Genomic DNA, 25,604 nt, shown 5'->3' with positions numbered 1-25,604 from the left:
GGCGGGGGGAGGGGGGAGGGCGCCGCAGTGAGCTGGCGGGCGGGGCCATGCGGACCGGACGGTTGGCTGCGTCTTCAGTTTCCACCGCCGCGTCCGCCAGGACTGGGCGCACGCGTGTGTGTGTCTAATGAGTGTGCGTGTGCATGTATGTGTGAATGTATATGTGTGCATGGGGGGGGGGCGGTGCTGTTTGGACCCGGCTCTGCGGTGCCATGGCAACCGCCCCATAAACCCGCCCCCACCCGTTGCCAGTTGGCCGCCTGCCCACGGGCGCCTCCCACCTCGGGATCCCCCACCCCCGCCCTGTTGGCCCTATTTATAATCAGTTCCCGGGTTAGCTGCGCTTGGTGGGAATGGGTGTGTCGGCTTGGGGGAAGGGGAGAGCGTGGCTGGGTGCGGGTCGGGGCAGCACGGCGTGGAAGAGTGCGGTACTGGGTGGAATGGGGGAGGCACAGGACATCCACAGCTGGGTCCTCAGCTGTGGGAGCCTGGAAGTGACTGATGGGTGTGGCCGGATCCGGCTCCAGGGCCCCACCGGGCAGCTCCTGGACCCTGCTGTTGGTCCCCCTTTGACTTGGGCCCCTGACCGGCTTCTGGTGTGGCGCTGCTCCCCCTGCTCCTGCCCCGCTGGTCCACGGGCGGGGCCACTCAGGCCACCCAGGGCGGGGCGTCTGTGTGGCAGTAGGGGCACCAGGCCTGCCTGGGGTGGCAGGGATTTGGTGACTTTGATTTCCTGTGGCAGCTGAGAAGTTTCTGGCTTCCAACAGCTGGCCTGGGGCTGCTCAGACACCCCTACCCTGTGCCCTGCTCAGAGTGTTTCGGGGTCCCCTTTGATCTGGCCTGGCATGGGAAGTGTTAAAGAGGGTGGCTACGGTCTTGGGCCTGGCATTTGGAGGTGGGGGCTCTGTCCCTTTGCCTGTGTGATGGACAGCGGCCAGTGGTGTCCAAAGCCCGCCTGTCCACATGCTGCTGCGGTCCCCCCTCCGACCTCTGCTCCCCAAGACCCCAGCTTTCCATCCAGATTCTGCCCCCCAAGACCCCAGCTCTCCCCTCAGACCTCTAGTGCCCCCCCAGGCCCAGACACCCCGGTACCCGCCTTCAGATCCTGCCTTCAGATCCTCGTGAGTCTGAGAAACCTGAGACCACAACCCTGAATTGGGTCCCCAGCCTGAGCCCCCCCTCCCCTGCTATTCCTCCCCCCCCCCAGCCTATTCTGCCACCATTGTAGATTCCAGGTCCGGAGCCACTGTGGTACCTCCTCCCCCTAGTCTAAGAAACCTTGAAGGAAGTGTTTAGAAACTGACGTAATTTCTGACGCGGGAGCTGTGGGGCCTGGAAAGGGGGGGCCTGCCGGGGGGGGGGGGCTGCCATGGCAAGGTGCCCCCCACTCTGCGAGGGGGCCCCCCACTTTGCGAGGGGCCCCGGGGGCTGTGGGTGGGAGGGGCCGCCCATGCTGCTGAGTCAGAGGGGGCCGGCCTGGGCGTCCCGGAGGGAGGGCGGGCCGGCGGGAGGCTCGCGCAGGCGGTGGGCAGGCGGCAGTGCCGGCCGGAATCTCAGCGAGCCAGGGAGCCCGGCTCGACAGCCACAAGCCGCGGAGCCCGTGCCCTCGAGCCCAGCCCGCCTGCCAGCCTCCGTCTCGCCCGGTCCCGAGGTGCCTTGTGGACCTCCTCCCTGTGCCCCGCCCGTCACCCTCGCCTCTGGGGCTCTGGCAGCCATGGTGGCGGGTATGCTCATGCCGCTGGACCAGCTGCGGGCCATTTACGAGGTGCTCTTCCGTGAAGGCGTGATGGTGGCCAAGAAGGATCGGAGGCCCCGCAGCCTGCACCCTCACGTCCCCGGCGTCACCAATCTGCAGGTCATGTGCGCCATGGCCTCGCTGCGGGCCCGGGGCCTGGTGCGGGAGACCTTTGCCTGGCGCCACTTTTACTGGTACCTCACCAATGAGGGCATCGCCCACCTGCGCCAGTACCTGCACCTGCCGCCGGAGATCGTGCCCGCCTCTCTGCAGCGCGTGCGCCGCCCTGTCGCCATGGTGATGCCTGCGCGACGCGCCCCCCATGTGCAGTCTGTGCAGGGGCCCCTGGGCTGCCCGCCAAAGTGGGGGCCGCTGCCCGCTGAGGACCCTGCCCGGGAGGAGCGGCGGGTCTACCGTCGGAAGGAGCCTGAGGAGGGGGCACCCGAGCCCCCCGTGGTGCCCGCCACCGCCCCGGGGAACCTGGTGAGGCCTGGCCCGGAGCCTGCCCCAGCCACAGGTCAGCTGCGTCCTGCCCCCAGCCCTGGGGGATGGGAAGGGGGTGCCCGGGCGCAGCCCTGGTGGGCTGGGGGTGGCAGTGCAGGTGGGGGAACTTCGCTCACACCAGCAGGTGGTGCTGTCTCTGCCCGAGGGTGCCGGACCCACGTGGCTCCTCCTCCCGGCTTGAGGACCTTGGGGTGGGTGGGCCACTGCCAGCCCAGCCCCAGGCTCCCCTTCGGGCTAGGGGTGGGGCTCGCAAAGCCTGGACTGGCAGGACCAGCTGTTGGCACAGCCCCGCCCCACACCAGCTAACCGATCTCCCCAGCACTGCCCTGTGCCTGTGCCCCGCTCACTCCTGTCTGCCCCTAGGCCCTCTCTGCTGGAGGCAGTAGCTTGCAGGGAGGAGCCGGAATAATGCGGGGGGCACTGCTCTCCAGCAGCGTAGCCCAGGTGAACTGGCTGACCTTTCTGAGCCTTGAGTCTGTCTTGGGGGGGGGGGGGTGACATCTGCCCCCATGGTTTTGTGGCCCATATGGTTTCGTGATGCGGTATTGTTCCCGGGAGCCTGGCCGGCTTGGAGTTGGTGAGGGCCGAGGGGGCAGCTCTGGGTTGGGGGAGAGGAGGAGACAGCTGGCAGACGCACTGCCTGGCAAGCCAGTGGCCAGGGTGTGGTGGCACCGGGCCCAGACCCTTTCCGGTGGAAGCCGGGTCACAGAGGATGGAACAGGTCTTAGGGCCCCAGGGGTCCTTCCTCTGTGTCATCCTCTGTCCCTAAGCACCTGCGTTGGCAGGACCCAGGTAGGCAGATGACTGGTGTCCCACGGAGCGTGAGGCTCACATATGTCCTTTCAGAGCTCACTGGCCTTGGTGCTGATTTGGGGTGGCCCTGGTGCCCCAGCAGAAGGCAGGTTTGGCTCCTGCTTCCTTCTTTGTGTCTTCTCACCTGGGGAGGAACCTGGTGTGGAAGGGGCTGGGAAAGGGGCCTGGCCTGAGGCTAGCGGGGTGGGCAAGAGTTTGCCAGGTGAATGGGGGTCAAGGGATCGAGGTGCAGGTCCAAGGTGCTGAGCGGGACCCAGTTCTGGTCTGGTGTGGGTTGGTCCTGCTAGAGCTGTGCCTTGGGAGCTCTTCTGGGAGGATCAGTGAGGTGGTGGGGTAGAGAGATGGTCTCTGGGCTTTCCCCATGGCCTTGGACAAGTTGCGTGGCCTCTCCAAACTCTTGTCGGTGGGGTCACAGCGTCCCCCACAAGGAGACGAGTGCTCGGCGGGGTGCGTGGTCAGCACTGACTGGCCTTCAGTGGCCAAGTCCCAGCCCAGGGGTCCTTTCATCCCTGCCGCGGAGCCCCTGAGCTGTCCCTGTCTTGGGTCGTGGGTGTGTTGAGTATAGGCTCCTCCTTCCTTTCTCTCCTTCCTTCCTTGTCTGTGGCCAGGCTGGGCGGGCAGATGGTAGCGGGGCCAGGATGGGGGACTGGGTGTGGCTGCAGCGGGCAGAGAGGAGGGCACCCCCAGCCCTGGTGGAGGTGACTCAGTGTTGCCTCCCGGCCGCAGCCACAGGCGGCAGCTCAGAGTTTCCAACAGGAAATGAACTCCAGCTCCAGGCTGAGTCAGGCCTGCGGGTGTGGGCTCCCCAAGGGCCGAGCACCGGACCTGAGGGCCACCCTTGGCCGGGGGCACCTCGGGCATGCTGCATGCTGGCCGTGGTGCGGGTACATCCTCGTCTGTGGGGTTGTGATGGCTCCGCGCTCAGGCTGCACCTGGAATTGCCAGCTTTTCAGGGTTTACAATAACGAGCACACGGACCCCTTCCTCGCTGGCTCTGTCCTCTCCAGTCAGCTGATAGGAGGGGAAGGCAGGGGTGTGTGGGGCCCACTGCACCGATCACCAGAGTGGCCTCGGCCAGTGGGCCGCCTCTGCCTGTCCAGCCTTGGCCAAGGAGCCGTGGGCGCCGCGGGCAGTCACATGTGCCCTGCTGCACCTCTGTCCCCACCTGGGAGCCCTGGTGGTCTGCTCATCCTCGTGGGAAGGCATCCACTGCTCGTTCGGCCACATATCGGCCAGACCCAAACCAAGCCCCCAGCATCTGGGGATGGACCGGATGAGGAACGAGCCAGGGGGAGGTAGCTCTAGGAGCAATCAGGGAAGATCCCCCTGAGGAGGTGTGCTGAGCTGCGCCTGACTGCTGGGGAGCTCCTACTCCAAGCAAGAGCAGTCCCGTAGGAAGGTGGTCCCCGCAGGAGGGTGGGCGGGGTGGGAGCAGGAGTTTGAGCTTCCCTCGTGTGGTGGAGAGTGGGGGCCGTGGGCTTTGGTATCCGAATTTCATTGACATTTCAAATAGTAACGCTTGGTCCAGCTCAGAATTCCACACGAGCAGCTCAGCGCAGCTCCGGAGCCGTTTCCGACAGTGGAAGCGAGCGGCCTTTGACGGCACTGCTTCTGCCCACCCCCAGCGCACCCTGGCTTTCCCCCGTGGCACTCCTGTCCCAGAGGGAGACCGCACTCTACACGCCACTGACTTGCTCTCTTCACGGCCGTGTGGCGCCACGTGGTGGGACAGGTTTTTGCAGCAGCCGCTGGCTTTGGGTCCCTGTCTGTGCACGTTTGCTGCGGCATCTGTAGAACTCCAGTGGGTTTTGAAAGCAGAGTTGTGGCAGGATTAGATGGGCTTTTCCCTGGGTCTTGCTCAGCTCGTGGGAATGGAGAGGCAGGGACACGTGTGTGGCATTTGCCTAGGCTGGAGACCGGGGGGGGCTGGGACTGAGCTGCTTGTGGGGCCTGCGGAGGAGGATGGGGCTAGCCTTGGGGCCTGGGAGAATGAGGGTGTCGAGGAGGGTGGGGAAGTGCAGGGCCAGTGGGCCTGTGGAGGCTGGGGGGGGGCGAGGGGGATGCCCAGGCGGGCATTAGCGGGCAAGACTGGCGGGCCCTGTCGGCTGCACTGAGGCTCCGGGATTTCGGGCAGGCCCGTCCACTGTCCCACCTGGGCTGGTTGGACCCGTTGGTCCACTGGGCTCGAGCCTTGCTGGTTTCAGCTCTGCTCCAGTCACTGACTAAGGGGTGGCTGTGAGGAGGAGTCACCGCTCCCAGAGCTGGGTGGGGAGGCCGGGGCCGGAGTGAGCCCTCCCTCCGCCTCCCACCCTTCCCTCCTTCCTGCCACCCCTGCCTTTCCTCTCTGCTGCCTCCGCGGCTTGGCCCGAGCTCGGCCGCCATGGACAGGTACAGCATGGAGGAGCTGATTCAGCTCGGCCAAGGTAGAGCAGGGCCCGGGTGGGGGGCCGTGGGCACGTGGGCTCCAGCAGGGCTGGACGGGGATCTCCCAGGCAGCCTGTGGCTGGGGCCCTGGGGGCTCGAGGCTGCTGGCCTTGCCTGGGACATCAGAGCTAGGAGGCGCAGGGATGAGCCAGCCTCCCTCTCAGAGCTGCCTGGGAGCAAGTCTGGTGCGGGAGGCCGCCCACTCCAGCCTTCAGGGGCCGGTCCTCCCAACGTCTGTGGACCCCCCCCCCCCCCCCCCCGGGCTCCTCTGAGGCTTCCCTCAGCTGCCTGCTGAGCTTCTGAAATGCAGGTTCGGTCCCCAGGAGGCTTGGGGGCCCAGCGCCCATTCCTCAGAGCTCCTGGTCCTCCCCAGATGGACCACGGTGCCTGTACCCCAGTGGTCGGAGGCCGAGGGTGGTTCGCTGCCCTTTGCTGCAGAGGGACCACACATAGCAGACACTGCCTGGGCTCAAAGCACAGCCTTGTGTGACCAAGGGCAAGCTCTTCGCTTTTCTGTGCCTCAGTTTCCTTGTTTGTACGATGCGGACAGCATGAGACTTCCATTGTGGGGTTCTCTGAGAATTGAAATCGAATGGTGCCTGACACACAGGAAATGCTACAAAATAGGATGCAAACCCTTCCATCCGACCCTTAACCCTTCGTCTGCCAGGGCCCAAGGGCACCTGGGAGGGGAATGGTAGGAGGGTGACCCCCATGTCCTGTCTCTCCCCCCCCCCCCCCCCCCGACGCTGAGGTCCCGGTCAGTCCAGGATGTGGCTCGGGCATGCCTGCTGACAGGGACCTCCGGCCCCAGGCTTCTGCACACAGGAGGCTGCTGAGGGTTCTGGGGTAAGGCCAGGGCAGCATTAGGGGCAGCCTGGGGAGGGGAGGGGGCTGGCCAGCTTCCTGTGGCCCAGCCTAGTTTGGGGCCACCTGGGTGTCTGGCCTGGGGTGTGACCTTGGGGAGGCTGTCCTGTCTCTCCCAGACCTGGTGTTGTGTGGAGTGAGTTGTGTGGTGGGGCCCTCTGGGAGAAAGGGATCGGTGTCTCTCTGCCTTCCCCGAGTGCACCCCGCTACTTCCTGCACCCCGAAAGGCTGGCGGGGTTGGGCAGGGCAGGGACTGCGTCTCCTCCCAGGAGACATGAGCCCCTCAGGCTTTGAATGCCCGTGCTAGGCCTTGTTCTGAGGCAGATCCTGACGCCAGGTGGCTTCTTATTATTAGAATCACGGGCAGGAGCCTGGGGGGTGAGTGTGGGGTGGTGCCGCCGGCCAGACTGGACTCGGGTGAAGGCCTGGGCCCCAGTGCCCTAGTGTCGGACGTCATGTTCTAAGTCTGGACGAATGACGGCCTCGCTTGCTCTCCTCAGATATTTATATCCCCCCACCCCCCCCTCCGGCCCCCTGCCCACCCCTCCCCTCCCCCCATGGACACAGGCAGTGCTGCTGACAGCGGCTCGGCCAGCCGTGCCCTCCTCCCACCGCCACCGCCACCGCCACCGCGGGGCTTGCGGCCGCCTCAGAGGGGTCTGTGACCCTCTCCACAGCCTGCTCCCACTCCCCGTCTGCCCCGTGGGCTCCTGCCGCTGTCCCTAATGAAGATCGTGCCGGGTAGGTGGGCAGCCTTTGGAAGCTTTGTGAGAGCCCAGCAGGAGTCCCTGGGGGCACTGGGGGGAGGCTCCGACCTTACTCCCCCCCCCACCCCCCCCCGCACACGACCTGCCCTCCCAGGCCATCACCCCCGGTCCTCCTTAGACCCTGTTCGCAGGCCCACCTGGGGGCGTTGGGGCTCTGTGGGGGTGTTTGTCATTGAGGGTGGTTGGGTCAGCTGCAAGCCTGGGGGGCCAGCGGGGCCTGGGGTGCTGGCATGCCTCCCCCTGATGGGCGCCTGTCCCCCTGGTGGGCTCCTGGCAGCTGTCACCAGAGGGCACCCTTGGAGGCAGAGTGGGGTGCTCGGGACACTGCCGTCACCCTCCTGGGGAGGAATTGGGGGGGTGTGCAGAGGCTGGCTGGGCTGTGCTGGGGGGGGCGCTATGCGTCACTACAGGCCCCTCCTCCGGGCGGGTGTGGCTGTGGGTAAGCAGGGGTTAAGGCTCCAGCTAACCTTGAGCGTGATAGCTGTGCGTAGGGACAGCTGAGCCGGGCGCTGTGGGAGGTGGGTGGGGACCTCCGAGTGGCCGGGAGGGAGGAGGCAGAGGAGGCGGGCGGGAGCACAGTTGGTGCTGTGGACGGCACTCGTCTCTGGGGCGCCAGGCAGACGGTACAGTAGGGCGGTCTTGCAGGCAGGGCGGTCACAGGCCCCAGGCGCCCCCCCCCTCCACCGTCTTCCAGGCAGGGAAGGGAGGCTCCGCCGCTCTGCCCACAGCGGTGCAGCCCCAGAGCCATGGAGCCCTCGGGCAGCCTGTTCCCGTCACTGGTGGTCGTGGGCCACGTCGTTACCCTCGCCGCCGTGTGGCACTGGCGCAGGGGGCGTTGGCGGGGGCAGGAAGTGCAAGGTAAGCGCCTCTGGCAGCTACCGTCTGGGCCGCGCCTGGGCAGCGGGCTCCGGCCACCGCCCCTGTCCTGGGGGCTGGAGGCGGGGCAGGGTGAGGGGCCGCCTCCCTCCAACCCCTGTATTTCCCTGTGCCCTCCCCTTCCTGTCCCTGAGCTACGCCCCAGCACTGCACACGGTGGGAGAGCGGAGTCCCCCCCGCCCCATCCCGCACCCCTCCCCTCCATCTCTTCTGCTGCTTTGAAGACCCTGCCTGCTTTCCTGGGGTGGAGCCAGGGTTCAGAGGCTCTGTCAGTCTGGAGCCCTGTCCTGGTGGGAGAGGAGGAGTTTGGGGAGGCTCCAGACTGGGGCCGTGAGCAGGAGAGGAGCGCCCCCACTGCCAGGGAGGCCTCTGCACAGCTGGCAGGTGTCGGGCAGGTGCAGGGCTAGTGTCCTAGGGCAAGGGCCCGGGAGAGGCTCCTGCCCAGCACTGAGGTGGGGCTGGGCCTGCGCAGAGCCTCCGAGGTGAGGCAGGTGTCTGAGCGCCCTCGGTCAGGGTCCAGGACTGCCAAGGGGCAGGCAGCCAGGCTGCGCTCTGCCCTCCCCCTGCTCAAAGTCACCCGCCCTGGGCTACAGCCCGCAGCAGCAGCAGCAGCAGCAGCCAGGACTGCCCGGCACAGGATGGGGTGGGGCCGGCCTCCAGTGAATGGAGCCGGGTGGGCGGGGCCCTGGGGCTTGGGCTTCGGGCCTGAGGGGCTGTCCTAACCGGGATTTGGAGTTGTGTTCTGGTCTGTGCCTGGGTGGACAGGGTGCGGGGTTCGGCCTGCGGTGAGGGCGTCCAGAGCTGCCCCTGGAGGGTCTGCCCAGTCTCAGCCTGGGTGCCAGAGCCGCTAGACCGGAGGCCTGAGTCAGGATGGGGCTTCTAGGCGTGGCTTTGGGGACTGGGGAGCGGCTGGTGACTCAGCTGCAGGGGCGTCCAGTAAAATGCGCCGGGTCAGGGCTTCTCCTCCCTAGAAGTGACCTTTCCTCCCTCCCTCGGCCCACTTTGTTCCCTGTCCCCACGTGGGGAAGGGGCTTCTCTGCCGTCGCCACCCTGGATCCTGCCCTGCAGTGTTCCCTCGGGGCTTTGCTGCCTCTGTTCTGCTCGCGGCTGTTCTCAGACGCTGCTCCCTGCGCGGTCCCCAACCGCCCGCCTCCGGGAACGTAGTCCCGTGGGCGTCAGCCTAGGGGAGTTTCCCGGCGCCTGGGCGTCCCCCGAGGCTCCCCTCCGCGGGAACCTGGGCGGCCCTCGAGTTCCCATGCCCCTTTGTTCTATCGGGCAGCCTCCCTCTGCCCCCGGCCCCCCAGGCCTAGCGGGGTCCTCTCCTTCCAAGTAGGGGCGCGGCTTCCCGGCGCGCTGGGCGGGGCGCCCCGCTAGGGGCAGGTTCTTCGGGTCTGGGCGGTGCGCCCGCTGCCGGCCTCCTCGCGGCGTGGGCTGTGGAGCAGAGGCTGCGCGCCGTCCTCCTCGCTTCGCTGTGGGCGACCCCAGGGCGCCCGCGCTCATGGCTGCGGCCGGCACCGGGCGGGCGGGCGGCGCCTTCGCCCTGCGGAAGGAGGTGGTGCTGGAACGGCCGTGCTGGCTGGACGGGGGCTGCGAGCAGGCCCGCAGGGGCTACCTCTACGGGCAGCTTTGCTGCGTAGGTGGGTGAGGCTGCGAGGGGTGGGAGGTGCGGGTGGGGGCACGGTCTCCCGGACCGGGAAGGGGCGGAGCCCAGCCCAGGTGCAGCCCCGCCCCCACGCTCTGCTCCGGAAACACCTGGGAAGGAAGGCGGCGAAGTCCCCTTGGCCTGGTTTGTTCCTCCTCTGGAGAAGGGGGATGGGAAGGTGGGCGGGGCCGGCTTGGGCTCCGGCCCTGATTTCTTTTTGCCGCGGGCACCAGGCCGTAGACTGCCCGGACGCCGGAGGAGGGAGGGAGGGAGGGCGGGGCTCTCTTCGGCCTGTAGGTTTTCCAACCCAGGAGCGTCTTCACGAGCTGTGGGACCTCCAGCCTCAGTCTCCACATCTGTAAAAGGGGGCGACGATACCTCGCAGAGGGTCATGGGCAGCTCTAGGGGACCCTGGCTGGTGCCAGAAAACCTGTGGCCCGCTACAGTACTAGGGTCAAGCGGTTGTACGGGAGCACCAGTGCCGCGGTGGGGGGGTGTTTTCCTGGGGAGTGCAGACTGAGGTCCTCTGCAGTGTCGGAGGCCGCTGTGGCCCGGTTGGAAGGGAGTGCCTATTGGTTTGAAGGTCTGAATGTAAAGGACAGGGGAGGGAGCCTCTCACCACAGCCAGGGTCAAGGGGGTGGGAGGGGTGGGGGGGGGGAGAAGGGAGAAGGGAGGAGGCGGGAGAAAAGGGCTTTGGAGCTGTTGGGAGAGGAGGAGTCTAGAGGAGGGAGGCAGCGGAACCGGGAGAGCTTCCTGCAGAACCGGTGTGGGAGCTGCCCCCACTCCCAGCATCCTTGCAGACCCCGAGTGGTAGAAAGCTGGAGAAGGGACTTGGGCTGGGGGCTCACACAAGTCTCGGACTTTAGGCCCTGACTCCTGGTTGCTGCTTGTCCTAGAATTCCCTGCTCCCATCTCCTGACCCATACCAGGGACCTGAGGTATCTCTGCCCCTCACCAGAGTGACACCCGCACCCTTGCCAGAAGGGACCCCGCTCCGCTGTTACCAGCCCAGAGACTGCATATTGCGGGTGTTCAGGAGGGGCCTGAACTCGGGTTCCCTGCTAGGGCCGGGGGTCCTCTGAAGAGGCCTTTCTCCAGGCTCCAAACCTGGGGAGGGGCCGAGAGGGTGTGTGGGGGGTCAGATTTGGGATTTTGGAGGGTCAAGAGCTGGTGTGTGGTGGGGTTGTGGGGGCTGCCGAGCCAGGCTGAGCCAAGCCTCCCCAGGTGGCCTTACCTCCCCAGGCCCTGCCCGGTTGAGGGTGTGGGGTGCGTAGTGCCAGACCTCAAGCCAGGTTCCAAGTCCGGGCTCCAAGCCTGACGGACTCTCTCCAGACCTGGGACGGGACAGAGCCCCGGGGGTCTGGCTGTGTCACAGATGTGGAGGGGCAGGGTTGTAACCAGCTCCTTGCGATTGAGTACCCCTTGCCCCTTGGTGTTTGGGCGCCCTCCGGTGGCCACAGCGGGGCAGCACGGTCGGGGGTGGGGTGAGCTTTTCCCGGAACACTGGCTGGGAGGCTCAGGATAGGGGGGCAGCGGCTCACAGCTGGATCACATCAAGCCGGATGCTCCGACTGGAAAATTCTTGTGGCTGGTTCGGCGGCCCCAGGGCAGCCCCGGTGCCGGCCATAGGCGGGTCTGTCCGAGAGCGGAGGGAGCCAGGCAGCACCCTGCACCCTTTGCTCTGCCTCCCACCTTTACGATCCTTAATAGCTGCTATCTGTGAACCCCGCCCGACTGCAAACAGCCCCCAGGTGTGGCTTCCTTTCCCGTGAGTCACCGAACTTGGGGCCCCCTCCCCAGCCCTGACTCACTGGCGGCCCCCCTCCCTCATGCTCCCCACAGCCCCCTGCATACCCTCCTCCCCCCAACTTGGGGCAGAGTTCCTGCAGATTGGGGCTGGGCGGTCCTGCCTGATGAGTCAACGCTCAGCTATGTGCCCGCTCCTGCCCCGCCGTGCGCTCTGCTTCCCAACGGGGGCACCGCTCCAGGATGTGCCTGGTGGGCAGCTCGGAAAGGGCCAGGCCCACACGGGACTGTAGCGGAGCCTAGCAGGGGGCAGGGGCCACAGGCCCAGGGTGTGTAGGTCTATGAGGAGGGATGACTTACGGGCCTCGAGAAAAGGACGGGCAGCTGGCCCCGCAGCCCGCCGTGTCTCAGTTTGGGGTCCTAGCCAGCAAGGTGGGCAGGCCGAGGGGTGGTCCTGGATTTAAGCTCAGAAGGGAGGTGTGGGCTGTGGGGCGCCGGGGGCCAAGCCCCACTCAGGCACCGCTCCCTGTGGTGGGGTGTTCCAGGGCATGGTGTGTGGTCCTGGCACCAGGAGGTGCCCCTGGAACCCCTGGGTGCCCCCCCCCAAGGACTGTGGCTGGCCGGGTGGGTGAGGAAACCCCTGGGTTTCCTGTGTCTGTGGGGCCAAGGGTGTGGCTGGGGGGGAGGGGCCACCTTCCTCCTTCCCTCCTCCGGGGGGTGGGCAGGGCGGGGTGGGGCTCCCGGGGCGGGGCCAGCCCTGAGAGGGAGTACAGCGGGCAGGGAGTGGCCGCACCGACTCTGCTTGGCGCTGCGCTAGCCTGTGGGTCCGGTGGGGCGCCAGCCTAGGGCCGCCCGTGCGCCACGAGAGCCGGAGCTCAGCACCTGGGGCCTTGGGACCGAGCGCCGAAGGGGCAGGCGCCACCATGTCTCAGCACCGGCTCCGTGTGCCTGAGCCTGAGAGCCTGGGGCACAAGAGAACCAGCTCGGAGGACAACCTCTACCTGGCCGTGCTCAGGGCCTCAGAGGGCAAGAAAGGTAGTGGGCGCTCCCCACTGGGCAGGAAGGGCCCACTTCCTGCTGCAGGAAGCCTGGCACCGGGTGGGGGTGGGGCCCCTCTCCGAGAGGGTCTGAACGGAGGGGCAGAGTGTGAGCGGGGCTGGGCTGTGGGTGTGCCTCGAGTCCTGGCGCAGGTGCAGGGCTGCGGGGGCCGGGAGGGGGGCAGGTAGCCACCCGCGCGGGGAGAGGGCCGGCCCGTGCTGGCAGGGCGGGCAGTGGCCTCTGGATCTGGAGTACAGGGCCGTGGTGGGTGGGGGCTCTCTGCGGCCTGGTGAAGTCCGCTGCTGCCCTGTTGGGAAGGTACAGCTTCCCCCTCACCACGCCCCTGACCGGTCCTGGGTCCTGGCAGGGAGAAGTTTCTGCTCAGGTCTGCGGAGGCAGCATGTGGGGGTGGGGCCGGCCAGACTTACTCTGTGGGCTTTGGGTGTGGCTGCCAGCTCTGGACCCTCCCATCCCCAGAGGGAGACAATAGGGGGATGGAGCAGGGGCAGGCTCTCCGTGTGCCTAGCACCCCCAGGCCCCCACTGCGTGGGCAGGGTGGGTGGGGGGGGGGCCTGGGCACCTGAGTGTCTGCCAGTCCACGTGGGGGGGGGGTTGGGTCTCCGCGTATGATCCTGAGGCCCTCTTGGGGTGCCACCCACTGTGTCGGCATGGTGGTCCCCTCCCGGGGGCTCCTGTGGCTTCTCCCAGGCCTCAGGGGACCTGCTCTTGTCTCTTCCAGATGAACGGGACCGGGTGCAGAAGAAAACCTTCACCAAGTGGGTCAACAAGCACCTCATCAAGGTTGGTGGCATGTGCGTGCACACGTGTGCATGTGTGTGTGTGCGCGCACACGTGGCCGTGGGGCAGGGGACGTGGAGGGTGGGGGTGACGAGGGTGCCCCTGGCCCTCCTGCCAGAACAAGGCTGCCCCCACTGTCGGCCCGGGAGCTCATCTTCTCATCTCTGAAACCTGTTATTTTCTGTCCTCTCCCTGCCTCCCCCCACGCTGCTCCTGCCTCCTGTCTCTCTCCCTCTCCTCTTCCTCCTTCTTCTCCGGGCTCTCCTGCTCTCCCTGTAGCACTGGAGGGCAGAGGTAGGTGCCTCTGTGGGGGCGGGGCATGTGTGGGGGTCATTGCCTATCTCCCCTGCTGGGGCCTTGCTGGTGGCTGTGGGGAAGGTGCAGCCAGCCCGGTTCCTCTGTCCCCACAGGCCCAGAGACACATCAGTGACCTGTACGAAGACCTCCGTGATGGCCACAACCTCATCTCCCTGCTGGAGGTCCTCTCAGGGGACAGCCTGGTGCGTGCGCCTGCCCACCTGCCCCCTCTGGAGCCCCGCCTGCCTTTCACCCAGATACCCCTGCCTGCCTTCCTTCCTTGGGGCCTTTCCCACGTACCCAGTCCGTGTCCAGCCCGGCCGCGGCCCCTGCTGTGTCTCCCAGCCTGGGAGAGGCCCCGATCCCTGTGCCGCGGGTTCACGGCCCCGCTGGTCTCCGTGTCGGAGCCCCGACCCATAACCTCACGCTCTGCTCTGCTTCGGTTTCTCTGCTGCTTGGACTGTGAACTTTGGCCTCTGCCCTTTACCCTATGCCCTGCTCTGGCCGGGCAGCCAAGAGAGCGGGACGTAATCAGGAGCTCGCGCCTGGTGAGTGGTCGTGCCTGCTGGCTAAGGCAGCGCGTGGGCTCCCCAAGGCTGGGAGCCCAGCTCACCTGGGGCTGGTGGCCCGTCTGGCCTGACCTGTGCCTGGCGCTTGGCGGGGCAGATGGCTGTGCATCCAGCTGCCTCGCGTCCTGCCTGCTGCATTGCCCGGGGCCGGGCCTGGGGCCCACGGTGGGGGGCGGGCTGCCACCCTGGCCGGGGCCGGGAGGACGCCTCCCCGTGTGCCACTGCCCTCCACCCTCAGCTTCCTGGCTATTGTCTCCTCCCACCCCTTCCTTCCTTCCCACAGCCTGGCCCTGGCCTCCCTTTTCCAGCTGGGGAGGGCGTGCGGGGACGTGGGAAGGGCTGCTGCCCCACTGGGGAAGACCTCGGTGCAGTTACCACGGACGCCTGGGGGTGCCGTGGGCAGATGGGGGCCATGGCGGGCTCTGTGGGCGCTGACCGGCCACGCCTCTTCCCACAGCCCCGGGAGAAGGGGAGGATGCGTTTCCACAAGCTGCAGAACGTTCAGATCGCCCTGGACTACCTCCGACACCGCCAGGTGAGGCTGCCCACCCGGCCACTGGCTGCCGTCTTCCTTCCCCGGCGGCCCGTAGGTAGGTGTGACTGAGGGCAGCTTGCTCGCAGGTGAAGTTGGTGAACATCAGGAACGATGACATCGCCGACGGCAACCCCAAGCTGACCCTCGGCCTGATCTGGACCATCATCCTGCACTTCCAGGTGGAGTCTCTGGGGCTGTGGCCTGGGGGCCTGGGCCCTTGGTGTCCTGGCCCCCCGGAGCCTCCCAGCCTTGCACCGCGCCCCGGCCCAGTCCTTGCGCCATGGCCTGAGGGCCAGGCCTCTCTGCGAGGCCTGCCTGTACTGTGCCCTCTGGCCCCAGCTGGGCAGGGCCCGCAGAGCCTCCCTGCAGAGGAATGCGTTCTGTGCATGCAGCCCCTGCCCCGGGGAGGGTTTTGGAGAAGCATCCGCTGCTGCGCTGGCTGACTCACCCCTGCCTGCCCCGGCCGCACAGGAAGCCGCAAATCTGAGAGCTGAGCAGGCTGGCTGGCACGGCAGCTGAGTCACATAGATTGGCAGGCCAACAGACAGACAGACAGACAGACAGTGGGGACAGGCAGGCGGGTGTACAGACAGACAGGCTGGCAGACCCGGGCTGGAAGGGCTGGAAGGGCTGGATTAAGTGTGGGCCTGGAGGCCAGCCATACCCCCCGAGACCTAGGACCCTCCCCTGAGCCTGCAGCAGGAGAGGGGGCTGATCCAGCCCCCACCCTGGCGGTGACAGCCTTTTCTAGGCCTGGGGCTCTTGGGCAGCGGCTCTCCTCGGGCCCAGCCTCCATCAACCCAGGGAGGTGCCCAAGGTCCCCGCCGTGTGATGGCAGTGGGGCCTGGGTGCTCTCACTTCTGTGGCAGCCGCTGGCTGGAGCGGCCTAGTCCTGTGGCACTGAGGTATGGGGGTCCCAGTGGGTCCCCTGATGTGGGAGGGACCCCCGGAGGCTTCGCTGTGCCTCAGCTGGCCTGGTGGTTCCCGTGTGCTCGGACGAGAGGTCAGGGGTGCCAGGCGGGGTATGTGGCTGAGGTCCTGCCTCCTGCCCGCTGTGTGGGGCAGATCTCGGACATCCAGGTGAGCGGGCAGTCGGAGGACATGACGGCCAAAGAGAAGCTGCTGCTGTGGTCGCAGCGCATGGTGGAGGGCTACCAGGGCCTGCACTGTGACAACTTCACTTCCAGCTGGCGTGACGGCCGCCTCTTCAATGCCATCATTCATCGGCACAAGTAGGTGGCCTGGGGCCACGGGGCTGTTGGCTGGAGCTCCCCGGAGCACCTCAGCTGGGCAACTTCAAACAAGTTGGGGCAGGGATGGTGGCGGGAGGGGTGCCTGCCACCGACAGGAACCTGCAGCCTCGGGCGGCTGAGTCCCAGCGCCAGTCCACCCCTCTGGAAGGGTGCAGGCAGGCTCGGCCCCACCCACACCCCTTCCTCCTCCACCCAGGGCCTTTCCAGAGGCTCTGCTGACTGCCTTGAGGTCAGGGGCCCAGTGTCAGCCCCACATGGATGCCCCAGAAGGGGCCAGGGTAGCCAGACCACGGTGGGAACGGTTCTCGGTGGACCCCTGCCCCCCCCCCCCCCCCCGTAGGACCTGGGGCCTGGTGGGCAGGGCAGCTGCAGGAATTCTAGGCTGACCTTTACCCTCACTCGGTATTCCACCCTGCACCTATGCCCACCGGAGGCCCCTTGAGCTCCAGGGGGCGAGGCCTGAAGTGCACAGTGTCTGCACGCAGGGCCACACAGGTGGACAGTATGGGGCCACTAGCGGGGCGGGTGGTGTATTTTTTGGGGCGAGTGTGGGGTTGGGGTTGTGTGCTTGCAGGGACGTGGCGGGGGAAGCCGGTTCTCCGCATCCCTGTCTGTGTGCCGACCCGCCCCATGGCCCTCACTGTCACACCTGCCCCTGTGTCCCCAGGCCCATGCTCATCGACATGAACAAGGTGTATCGTCAGACCAATCTTGAGAATCTGGACCAGGCCTTCTCCGTGGCGGAGCGGGACTTGGGAGTGACCCGTCTCCTGGACCCTGAGGGTGCGTGCCACCGCCCCTTCTCCCTCGGCCCTGCGTGCCCGTTCGCCGCGCTCCCTCTGACGCCTGCCCTTCTCCCGCAGACGTGGACGTCCCTCAGCCCGACGAGAAGTCCATCATCACTTACGTGTCTTCCCTGTACGACGCCATGCCCCGGGTGCCCGATGTGCAGGACGGGGTGAAGGCCAACGTGAGTGGGAGGGGAGGGGCGGGGCGGGGCGGGCAGGGGGCGGGTGGGCGGCCCCTCACGGCCTCCCCCTCGCCTCCAGGAGCTGCAGCTGCGCTGGCAGGAGTACCAGGAGCTCGTGCTGCTGCTGCTGCAGTGGGTTCGACACCACACCGCCGCCTTCGAGGAGCGCAGGTTCCCGTCCAGCTTTGAGGAGATCGAGGTGGGCCCGTCCTCCGCACCGGCTCCCGCGCCCCCTGCGGGGCCCCGGCTCGGCTGCTGACACCCTGTTCCCCACAGATTTTGTGGTGCCAGTTCTTGAAGTTTAAGGAGACGGAGCTTCCGGCCAAGGAGGCCGACAAGAACCGGTCCAAGGGCATCTACCAGTTCCTGGAGGTGAGTGGGGGTCCTGGAGGGCGGTGTGGGGGGGTGCCGTCCACGGGCCCGGACCCCGGGGCACGGCCTCACTGCTGGGCTTCTGGCGGCCGGGCTGTGCCGGGTGGGGCAGGCCGGGGGGGCCGGGCATCCCTCCGAGCTTGGCCCCTGCCCACAGGGTGCGGTGCAGGCCGGCCAGCTTAAGGTGCCCCCTGGGTACCACCCGCTGGATGTGGAGAAGGAATGGGGCAAGCTGCACGTGGCCATCCTGGAGCGAGAGAAGCAGCTCCGGGCAGAGTACGAGAGGTGGGTGCGGGGGTGGGGGGGGCAGCGGGCGGGTGGGGCCCTGTGGCGGGGCGGGAAGCCACCCGAGGGTGAGTCACTGCCCGAGGAGGAAACCACCCCCCCCAGGCTGGGAATCCCACACTGGGGCCGGCTCCGCTGTGAGCCACAGGGCCGGCAGGGAGGCCCGCGGCGGGAGGGGCGCGGTCTGTGGCCGGGAGCTGGGAGCCGGGCGGGAGGACCGCACTCACGCCGGCTCCGGTGGGTGCTGTGGGCCGCAGGCTGGAGTGTCTTCAGCGCATCGTGAGCAAACTGCAGATGGAGGCCGTGCTGTGCGAGGAGCAGCTGAAGCAGGCCGACATCCTGCTTCAGTCGGTGAGGGGAGGGGCCGGCAGTGGTGGGGGGGGGGGGGGGGGGGGGGGGGGAGGCCGGAGGGAGGCTGGTGGCCCAGAGCCTGCCACGCCCTGTGGCCAGTGGGCGGAGAGCAGGCCCCAGCTCCTCTCCTGCTGTGCCGCCAACTCTGACGGCTCGCTTTGGGCAGAGCTGATGTAGAAGAGGCCACCGTCCTCCGTTCCAGGCCCGAGAGGCGTGCCGGTGGGAGGAGGTGGTGGAGAGGGCTCCAGACCCACAGGGCCCAGCAGGGGCAGGGCTGTGAGCTCGGGCGGGAGTTTGTGGAGGGAGAGGCGGGGGCACAGGAGGAGGAGGTCCAGCCCCTCGGACCCGGCGGAGCCAGGGGCTGGCAATCCGGCCAGAGGTGCCTGTTAGCGGCCAGTGCAGGGCTGGGTGGTGGAGGGGAAAGCATGGGTCAGGGCCCCGGAGGCAGCTGTGGGTGCCGCCTGCAGGATGTCCGCCTGCTGGCCGCAAACAAGGCCCCGCAGCGGGCCGCCGAGGTGGAACGAGACCTGGACAAGGCCGACGGCATGATCCGGCTGCTGTTCAACGACGTGCAGACCCTCAAGGACGGGCGTCACCCGCAGGGGGAGCAGATGTACCGCAGGTGGGCCATGCCCCGTGCTGGGGGGGGAGGGGAGGTGGGTCTCGGCGCAGCCTGGCCTCAGCTCAGCCCTCCAACTGTCCCCACCGTCCCCAGGGTGTACCGCCTGCACGAGCGCCTGGTGGCCATCCGTACCGAGTACAACCTCCGGCTGAAGGCAGGCGTAGCTGCCCCCGTGACCCAGGTGACGGTGCAGAGCACGCAGAGGCGGCCCGAGCTCGAGGACGCCTCCCTGCGCTACCTACAGGACCTGCTGGCCTGGGTGGAGGAGAACCAGCGTCGGGTGGACGGTGCCGAGTGGGGTGGGGACCTGCCCAGTGTGGAGGCGCAGCTGGGCAGCCACCGTGGCCTGCACCAGTCCATCGAGGAGTTCCGGGCCAAGATTGAGCGGGCGCGAGCTGACGAGGTGTGCAGGACCCCGGGGGGGTGGGCAGTGCGGGGGGCGCGGGGGCGGACCCCGGCCGCCGGAAGGTTCACCACTTGTGCTTCCCGCAGGGGCAGCTTTCCCCAGGCCCCCGGAGCGCCTACCGGGACTGCCTGGGCCGGCTAGACCTGCAGTACGCCAAGCTGCTGGTGAGTTGGGGGGCTGGGGGGAGAGGAGGGGGGCGGGGGGCACGGGGGCGGGCGCTGTGGCCTGCTGACCCCGCTCTCGTCTACCCGCAGAACTCCTCCAAGGCCCGGCTCCGTGCCCTGGAGGGCCTGCACGGCTTCGTGGCGGCTGCCACCAAAGAGCTGATGTGGCTCAGTGAGAAAGAAGAGGAAGAGGTGGGCTTCGACTGGGGGGAGCACAACTCCAACATGGCTGCCAAGAAGGAGAGCTACTCGGTGAGGTCACTTTCTAGAGCCTTCCGTGACTGCCCTGCCCCAGTTGGGATCCAGGATGCCGGCTGGTGTTCCACCGGTGGACCCTGGTGTGGCCCTGACACCATCCCTGAGACCCGCTGTCTGTGTGTCAGGCCCTGATGCGTGAGCTGGAGCTGAAGGAAAAGAAAGTCAAGGAGATTCAGAGCACCGGGGACCGGCTGCTGCGGGAGGGGCACCCTGCTCGGCCTACAGTGGAGGTGGGGGCGGGCCGTGGGGACCCCCAGGGCCAGCTGGGGGTGGGGGCCGGCCGTGGGGACCCCAGGGGCCGGCAGGGGGCCTGACCCGGTGCCTGGGCGGGTGCCAGTCCTTCCAGGCCGCCCTGCAGACCCAGTGGAGCTGGATGCTACAGCTGTGCTGTTGTATCGAGGCACACCTGAAGGAGAACACGGCCTATTTCCAGGTGAGAAGCGGGCCCTCCCCCCTGCCTCAGTGGCAGCATCCCCACAGAGCCCCAGACCACTACGGGGGACTCCAGGCCCCCGTCCGCGTCCGTTAGCATGCAGTTAACGGGTCACGGCACCGCCCCGCAGAACTTGTGTCAGACGCTCAGCAGCCTGTGGCCCCACCGGCCCCGCCTGACCCCTTTTTGTATTCTAGTTCTTCTCGGACGTGCGGGACACTGAGGAGCAGCTACGGAAGCTACAGGAGACGCTGCGCAGGAAGTACACCTGTGACCGCTCCATCACCGTCACGCGTCTGGAGGACCTACTGCAGGACGCCCAGGTGAGTTGACTGCCTCGGCCCCTGCTGGCTCAGGGCTCTCCTGCAGAGAGGTGGGTGCTGAGGCCCCGAGGGACGAGGGCAGGCAGCCGTCAGCAGGGGGGCAATGGCACAGGCAGGGGCAGGTGGCGGGGGGAGCTGGAGGGGACAGGCTGGCATCTGAGCCGCATGGGCGCTCAGTGAAGGTCTGTAGAGGTGGAGGCATGGTGACGAGAAGGGCAGGGGCGTTGGGGGGGGAAGATGTGACAGAGGTTGGTCAACGCAGCGGGATGGGGGTTGGGGAACCGAAGGGCTTAGTGGCAGGGTCATGGAGTAGTGGCAGGTGGCTGCCCGAGCCGCTGTGAGGTCCTCCACTGCCTGAGCCCCTGGAGCGCCCAGAGCAGCAGAGGCCTGGCTCAGCCACACTGTGTTGGCGGTCAGCGGACACAGCCCACCAGCATCGTGGGCCCGATGTCTGGGCAGGCCAGGTCTGAAGGGCTGTGTAGGGCGGAGGGGCAGCTGGGCATGGTGCCCGTGTGCCCTGGGGCTGGGGAGGGGTGCTGGGCCCCCCTGGGGAGATTGGCGGGGAGTGACAGATGACAGAGGAGATGGGGAGGCCCTGCTGGCTGGGGACTCCCGTGGCCAGGAGTCGGGGTCAGTGAAGGCTGGGAAATCATCCTGGGACAGACAGGAGTGACACGGGCACTTTCAAGGTGGACTCTGACCGCAGCCCCCGGACAGTCCTTCGTGGGGTTTAGCCCCTTGGAGAGGCTGCCTGGGAGGAGGCGGGTGACCTACATTGCGAGGGAGAGAGGTCGAGTGCGGCCAGAGTGCAGTGGGGCTGCTCTCCTGGAGGACACGGTGTGTGACCTGGGGGCAGGGGGCACTTACTTCTGGCCAGGAAGGAAGGACGAGCTGTGGGGTCTGTGGGGGGCCAAGCTCTGGGTCGCCGCCCTGGCCCTGCCTCCTGCTGTCATGTGCCCAGCCCCATTGTACCCCAGGACCAGCAGCAGGGCACAGAGGTGGGGTACCAGAAGGGCTTGCTCGTTGCCTGGGGCAGGCGTGTGGGTCTTCACGGAACGTCATCTAGGCACGTGGTGTCCGGGCGCTGGACCGTGGTCTCTGAGTGTCCCCTCCCTGGCAGGATGAGAAGGACCAGCTTGGCGAGTACAGGGCACACCTCTCCGGCCTGGCCAAGCGGGCCAAGGCCATCGTGCAGCTGAAGCCCCGAAGCCAAGCCCACCCCGTGCGGGGTCGCGTGCCCCTTCTGGCCGTGTGTGACTACAAGCAGGTGGAGGTGAGGGCCCGGCTGAGCGGACTTGCGCACTGGGCGGGGCCTGCCGGGGGGTGGGGGGGGCCTGGTCACGCTGTGACGGCTCTGGCTCCCCACAGGTGACTGTGCACAAGGGTGATGAGTGCCAGCTGGTGGGTCCCGCTCAGCCGTCCCACTGGAAGGTGCTCAGCAGCTCCGGCAGTGAGGCCGCCGTGCCCTCCGTGTGCTTCCTCGTGCCCCCGCCCAACCAGGAGGCCCAGGAAGCCGTCACCAGGTGGGTGGCCCGGGGCCTGGCAGGGGCCATGGGCGGCCGCGGGCCCGGGGCCCAGAGGCCTCTGACCGTGCTCCCGACCCACCAGGCTGGACGCCCAGCTCCAGGCTCTAGTGACACTGTGGCACCAGCTGCACGTGGACTTGAAGAGCCTGCTGGCGTGGCAGAACCTCAGCCGTGACGTGCAGCTCATCCGCTCCTGGTCCCTGGTCACGGTAGGACTTCCCCCCGGGGCCGCACTCAGGACGGGGGGTGAGGGGTGGCCTCTCCCGGGGCCCCCCTGCTCAGCCCCCAGTGCCGCCCGCAGTTCCGAACTCTGAAGCCAGAGGAGCAGCGGCAGGCCCTGCGCAGCCTGGAGCTTCACTACCAGGCCTTCCTGCGGGACAGTCAGGACGCCGGCGGCTTCGGGCCTGAGGACCGGCTGCAGGCCGAGCGCGAGTACGGCTCCTGCAGCCGCCATTACCAGCAGCTCCTGCAGAGCGCGGAGCAGGGTAGGCGGCGGGCAGGCCCCGGCGGGCGGGTGGTGGGCGGCGGGCCGGGCCGCCGCCTGAGCCCGATGCATCCCCAGGCGAGCAGGAGGAGTCCCGCTGCCAGCGCTGCATCTCAGAGCTCAAGGACATCCGGCTGCAGCTCGAGGCCTGTGAGACGCGCACCGTGCACCGCCTGCGGCTGCCGCTGGACAAAGAACCGGCCCGGGAGTGTGCCCAGCGCATCGCCGAGCAGCAGGCAGGCACCTGCCCGTCCCTGCCCCCCCTCCCCGCCCCCCCCTCCCCGCCCCTCCCTAGGGCTGTGGGTGCGGGGCTCCCAGAGTCAGCTTGTCTCCTGCCCGCTTTCTCCTCAGAAAGCCCAGGCTGAGGTGGAGGGGCTGGGCAAGGGGGTCGCCCGACTCTCTGCCGAGGCCGAGAAGGTCCTGGCCCTGCCCGAGCCGTCACCCGCTGCCCCCACTTTGCGCTCAGAGCTGGAACTGACCCTGGGCAAGCTGGAGCAGGTCCGCAGCCTGTCCGCCATTTACCTAGAGAAGTGAGTGCACCTGTGCGGGGCCGGGAACCTGTAGCCACGGGAGGGTCCTAAGTGTGCCTGAGTGCTGTGCCCTGGCTGATGGGTAGGGGACAGGGTCAAGGAGGAAAGATCTACTGACAGATCTGGTTAAAGGGGGGTGGGCACAGACCAGGGTGGTGGTTGTGGACGTGCCCTGAAGATGGGACTCCTGGGGACCCAACGTGGGGAGAGGGCTCAGCTGTGCCTCACTGGGGCGTGGGGCTGTGGGACACCAGGGCCTAGGGGCGTGCAGGCGCAGGGAGGAGACCAAGGAGAAGCCGAGCGAGGAAGTGGAGAAATGGGGGTGGCCCATGGCCAGTTAGGTTCAGACAGGGGCTCAGCCAGGGGTGGGGGGGGCCACTTCTAGTCGGAGGGTGGGGAGAGGAACCGCAGAGGGCAAGCGGGGGATTGGGGGCTGGGGAGTGAGTGGGCTAGATGCCAAGGTCTTTGTGAGGGGCCTGTGTTTCCCTCTTGGTCTCCCCACTCCCTTCCCCATGATCTGTGCTGGCTGCCCCCCAGGGAGATGCAGTCCTTATCAGGCACCTTCCTCCGCTGGCCCCTCGCCACCACCCCCCACCCCCCCCAGAGGCACGTCTTTCCTCCTTTGCTGTTCACTTCGGCACACGTGTTCACAAAGCTCAGGCTCTCTTTTGGGTGTGCAGTTGTCCACCCCCCTCCCTCAGTCTCACCGCTGACTGGGCTCAAAGGGCCCGGTGTCTGTAACGTCTTACAATGCCACGAGAGTAAACAACACCTCTCAGCGTTGGCTGTTGTTTCACCGTGAAGGCAAATACGGTGTTTCAGAGGAAGGTCCCCGAACGGCACGTGGTATTGCCCCTTACCCAGTCTTGGGGCCGGAAGGCTGAGAGCTTCTCCCAGGCCCCAGGGCAGCAGACTGGGGGGGTCTCTTCTGCTTCAAGATGTTGGAGCTTTCTGTCTCCTGGACAGCACAACCTGTCTTCGGGACTCAGTCCACAGCTGAAGTGTCCCTGTGTCCCAGAGGTCTCCAACCACCACCCTCTCCCCGAGGCCCCTGTTCTCTCCGAACTCTGTGACCCCAGGGGTCAGCTGACCACCAGGACTCTGGTTCTACTGCGTCAGATTTGCCATACACCTACACCCGCCAGCCCCGAGCTGAGCTTCGTTCTGCCCGCAGGCTCAAGACCATCAGCCTGGTGATCCGCAGCACGCAGGGGGCCGAGGAGGTGCTCAGGGCACATGAGGAGCAGCTCAAGGAGGCCCAGGCCGTGCCTGCCACCCTCCCAGAGCTTGAGGCCACCAAGGCTGCGCTGAAGGTGCGGCCGCTGGGCCTGGGCCTTGCCCCCGGGGTGGGGGGGGGGGCGGGGGCGGGAGGGGGCGGGGGGAGGCGGGGCCCTGGGGCTGAAACCACGCCCACCTCTCTGGCCCCCAACAGAAGCTGCGGGCCCAGGCCGAAGCGCAGCAGCCGGTGTTCGATGCCCTGCGGGACGAGCTGCGGGGGGCGCAGGAGGTGGGCGAGCGGCTGCAGCGGCAGCACGGCGAGCGGGACGTGGAGGTGGAGCGCTGGCGCGAGCGCGTGGCCCCGCTGCTGGAGCGCTGGCAGGCCGTGCTGGCCCAGACGGACGTGAGGCAGCGTGAGCTCGAACAGCTGGGCCGCCAGCTCCGGTACTACCGGGACAGCGCAGAGCCGCTGGGCGCCTGGCTGCAGGACGCCAAGCAGCGGCAGGAGAAGATCCAGGCCGTGCCGCTGGCCGACAGCCAGGCGGTGCGGGAGCAGCTGCGGCAGGAGAAGGTGGGTGCGGGTCGGGCGTGGCCGGGGGTGGGGCCGGAGCGCGCGCCCCGTGGCCGCTGACCACCCCGCCCCCGCCCGCCAGGCGCTGCTGGAGGAAATCGAGCAGCACGGGGAGAAGGTGGAGGAGTGCCAGGAGCTTGCGAAGCAGTATATCAACGCCATTAAGGTGAGGCTCCCTGGCTTCCTGCGACCCTCACGGAGGCCCGGCATGTCAAGGAAGTCTCGCTGGGCCCTCAGGGGGCACCCTGAACCCAGGCCACGCTGGTGAAAGCCTTGGGCGGGTTCAGGGGCAGGGTGAGAGAAAGCGAAGCTAGCAGCTGACCAGCGTGTCCTCACAGGACTATGAGCTCCAGCTGGTCACGTACAAGGCGCAGCTTGAGCCAGTGGCCTCCCCGGCCAAGAAGCCCAAGGTCCAGTCTGGGTCTGAGAGCGTCATCCAGGAGGTAGGGCCAAGGGTGAGGCTGGTGGGGCCGGGTGGGCTGCATGGGCCCTGTGGCTCATGGCAGGGCTGACTCTGGCCGCATCCTTCCTCCTGCTCCCCAGTACGTAGACCTGCGGACAAGGTACAGCGAGCTGACCACGCTCACGAGCCAGTACATCAAGTTCATCAGTGAGACCCTGCGGCGCATGGAGGAGGAGGAGGTATGGCCTGCTGGGGATGGGGGTGCCGTCTTCCCACCCGCCCCGCCCAGGTGCTGCCCCTGGGAACCTGTATAAGACCACATGGTACAGCTCCCTCCCGCCCTCCTGCCTGGGGCCACCAGCACCCTCTCCTTGCAGCACGGCCTGCCCCCAGGCTCCCTGCACCCGTGGCCTGCCCCACCTTGGCCTGGCGCTGCACTGCTCTCCCCGTGGTGGCTGGCGCCTCCTCTTTCTCCTCTGTTGGCACGTGCCCCCGACCAGGCGTCCTACCGGCGCTCATGTGTGTGTTCCTCCTTGGGATTCCACGTGGCCTCTGCACTTGGTCACTTGCTCCGGAAGAGCTGGGGAGTGTCAGATCACCGGGGCTAGGGAAGGGGGGTTCTGGCGTGTCTCGGTGGGCCAGGGTGGCTACCTGTCCTGTTCCTCCTGCTTCCTGGGTAGACTCGCCGTCTGGCTTGCAAGGCCCTCAGATCTGCTCTGCTGTTTCACACTGGCCGTTGTGTCCTGTTCCACCCCGCTGGGCGGCAGGAACGGGCCTGGGTCCAGAGAGAGGGACCCTGCAGCCAGAGCCAGGCGGGCAGGTG

The 25,604-nt window shown here is 67.5% G+C and overlaps 1 protein-coding gene across 29 annotated transcripts in view; it reads left to right on the top strand.

Moving 5' to 3' along the window:
* The window catches only part of PLEC (plectin), a 56,016-nt gene that overhangs the window by 19,091 nt on the left and 11,321 nt on the right, over nucleotides 1–25,604 (top strand). For 3 of the 29 annotated variants that reach the window (XM_023248171.2, XM_023248182.2, XM_023248188.2), the window contains 31 exons: nucleotides 13,153–13,214; nucleotides 13,491–13,505; nucleotides 13,622–13,711; nucleotides 14,021–14,056; nucleotides 14,535–14,612; nucleotides 14,699–14,791; nucleotides 15,678–15,844; nucleotides 16,533–16,648; nucleotides 16,729–16,835; nucleotides 16,915–17,034; nucleotides 17,112–17,207; nucleotides 17,365–17,492; nucleotides 17,750–17,843; nucleotides 18,311–18,465; nucleotides 18,559–18,868; nucleotides 18,958–19,035; nucleotides 19,126–19,287; nucleotides 19,419–19,523; nucleotides 19,631–19,726; nucleotides 19,924–20,049; nucleotides 21,170–21,322; nucleotides 21,418–21,572; nucleotides 21,658–21,784; nucleotides 21,877–22,060; nucleotides 22,138–22,295; nucleotides 22,411–22,589; nucleotides 23,764–23,902; nucleotides 24,022–24,378; nucleotides 24,461–24,544; nucleotides 24,717–24,821; nucleotides 24,922–25,020. In XM_023248171.2, coding sequence (XP_023103939.1) covers nucleotides 13,153–13,214; nucleotides 13,491–13,505; nucleotides 13,622–13,711; nucleotides 14,021–14,056; nucleotides 14,535–14,612; nucleotides 14,699–14,791; nucleotides 15,678–15,844; nucleotides 16,533–16,648; nucleotides 16,729–16,835; nucleotides 16,915–17,034; nucleotides 17,112–17,207; nucleotides 17,365–17,492; nucleotides 17,750–17,843; nucleotides 18,311–18,465; nucleotides 18,559–18,868; nucleotides 18,958–19,035; nucleotides 19,126–19,287; nucleotides 19,419–19,523; nucleotides 19,631–19,726; nucleotides 19,924–20,049; nucleotides 21,170–21,322; nucleotides 21,418–21,572; nucleotides 21,658–21,784; nucleotides 21,877–22,060; nucleotides 22,138–22,295; nucleotides 22,411–22,589; nucleotides 23,764–23,902; nucleotides 24,022–24,378; nucleotides 24,461–24,544; nucleotides 24,717–24,821; nucleotides 24,922–25,020 — 3,974 coding nt within the window. Of the gene's footprint in view, nucleotides 1–1,520; nucleotides 2,253–5,392; nucleotides 5,476–6,918; nucleotides 7,085–7,670; nucleotides 7,969–8,737; nucleotides 9,624–11,159; nucleotides 11,808–12,146; nucleotides 12,411–13,152; nucleotides 13,215–13,490; nucleotides 13,506–13,621; nucleotides 13,712–14,020; nucleotides 14,057–14,534; nucleotides 14,613–14,698; nucleotides 14,792–15,677; nucleotides 15,845–16,532; nucleotides 16,649–16,728; nucleotides 16,836–16,914; nucleotides 17,035–17,111; nucleotides 17,208–17,364; nucleotides 17,493–17,749; nucleotides 17,844–18,310; nucleotides 18,466–18,558; nucleotides 18,869–18,957; nucleotides 19,036–19,125; nucleotides 19,288–19,418; nucleotides 19,524–19,630; nucleotides 19,727–19,923; nucleotides 20,050–21,169; nucleotides 21,323–21,417; nucleotides 21,573–21,657; nucleotides 21,785–21,876; nucleotides 22,061–22,137; nucleotides 22,296–22,410; nucleotides 22,590–23,763; nucleotides 23,903–24,021; nucleotides 24,379–24,460; nucleotides 24,545–24,716; nucleotides 24,822–24,921; nucleotides 25,021–25,604 lie in introns of those variants that run through there. The other 26 variants (XM_045050000.1, XM_023248185.2, XM_023248192.2 and 23 more) reach the window with 23 other exon arrangements.

This window comes from Felis catus, chromosome F2, assembly GCF_018350175.1.
Source record: "Felis catus isolate Fca126 chromosome F2, F.catus_Fca126_mat1.0, whole genome shotgun sequence".
NCBI lineage: Eukaryota > Metazoa > Chordata > Mammalia > Carnivora > Felidae > Felis > Felis catus.
Note: the sequence above shows the minus strand (reverse complement) of the source record. Positions and strands in the feature narration are given on the sequence as shown.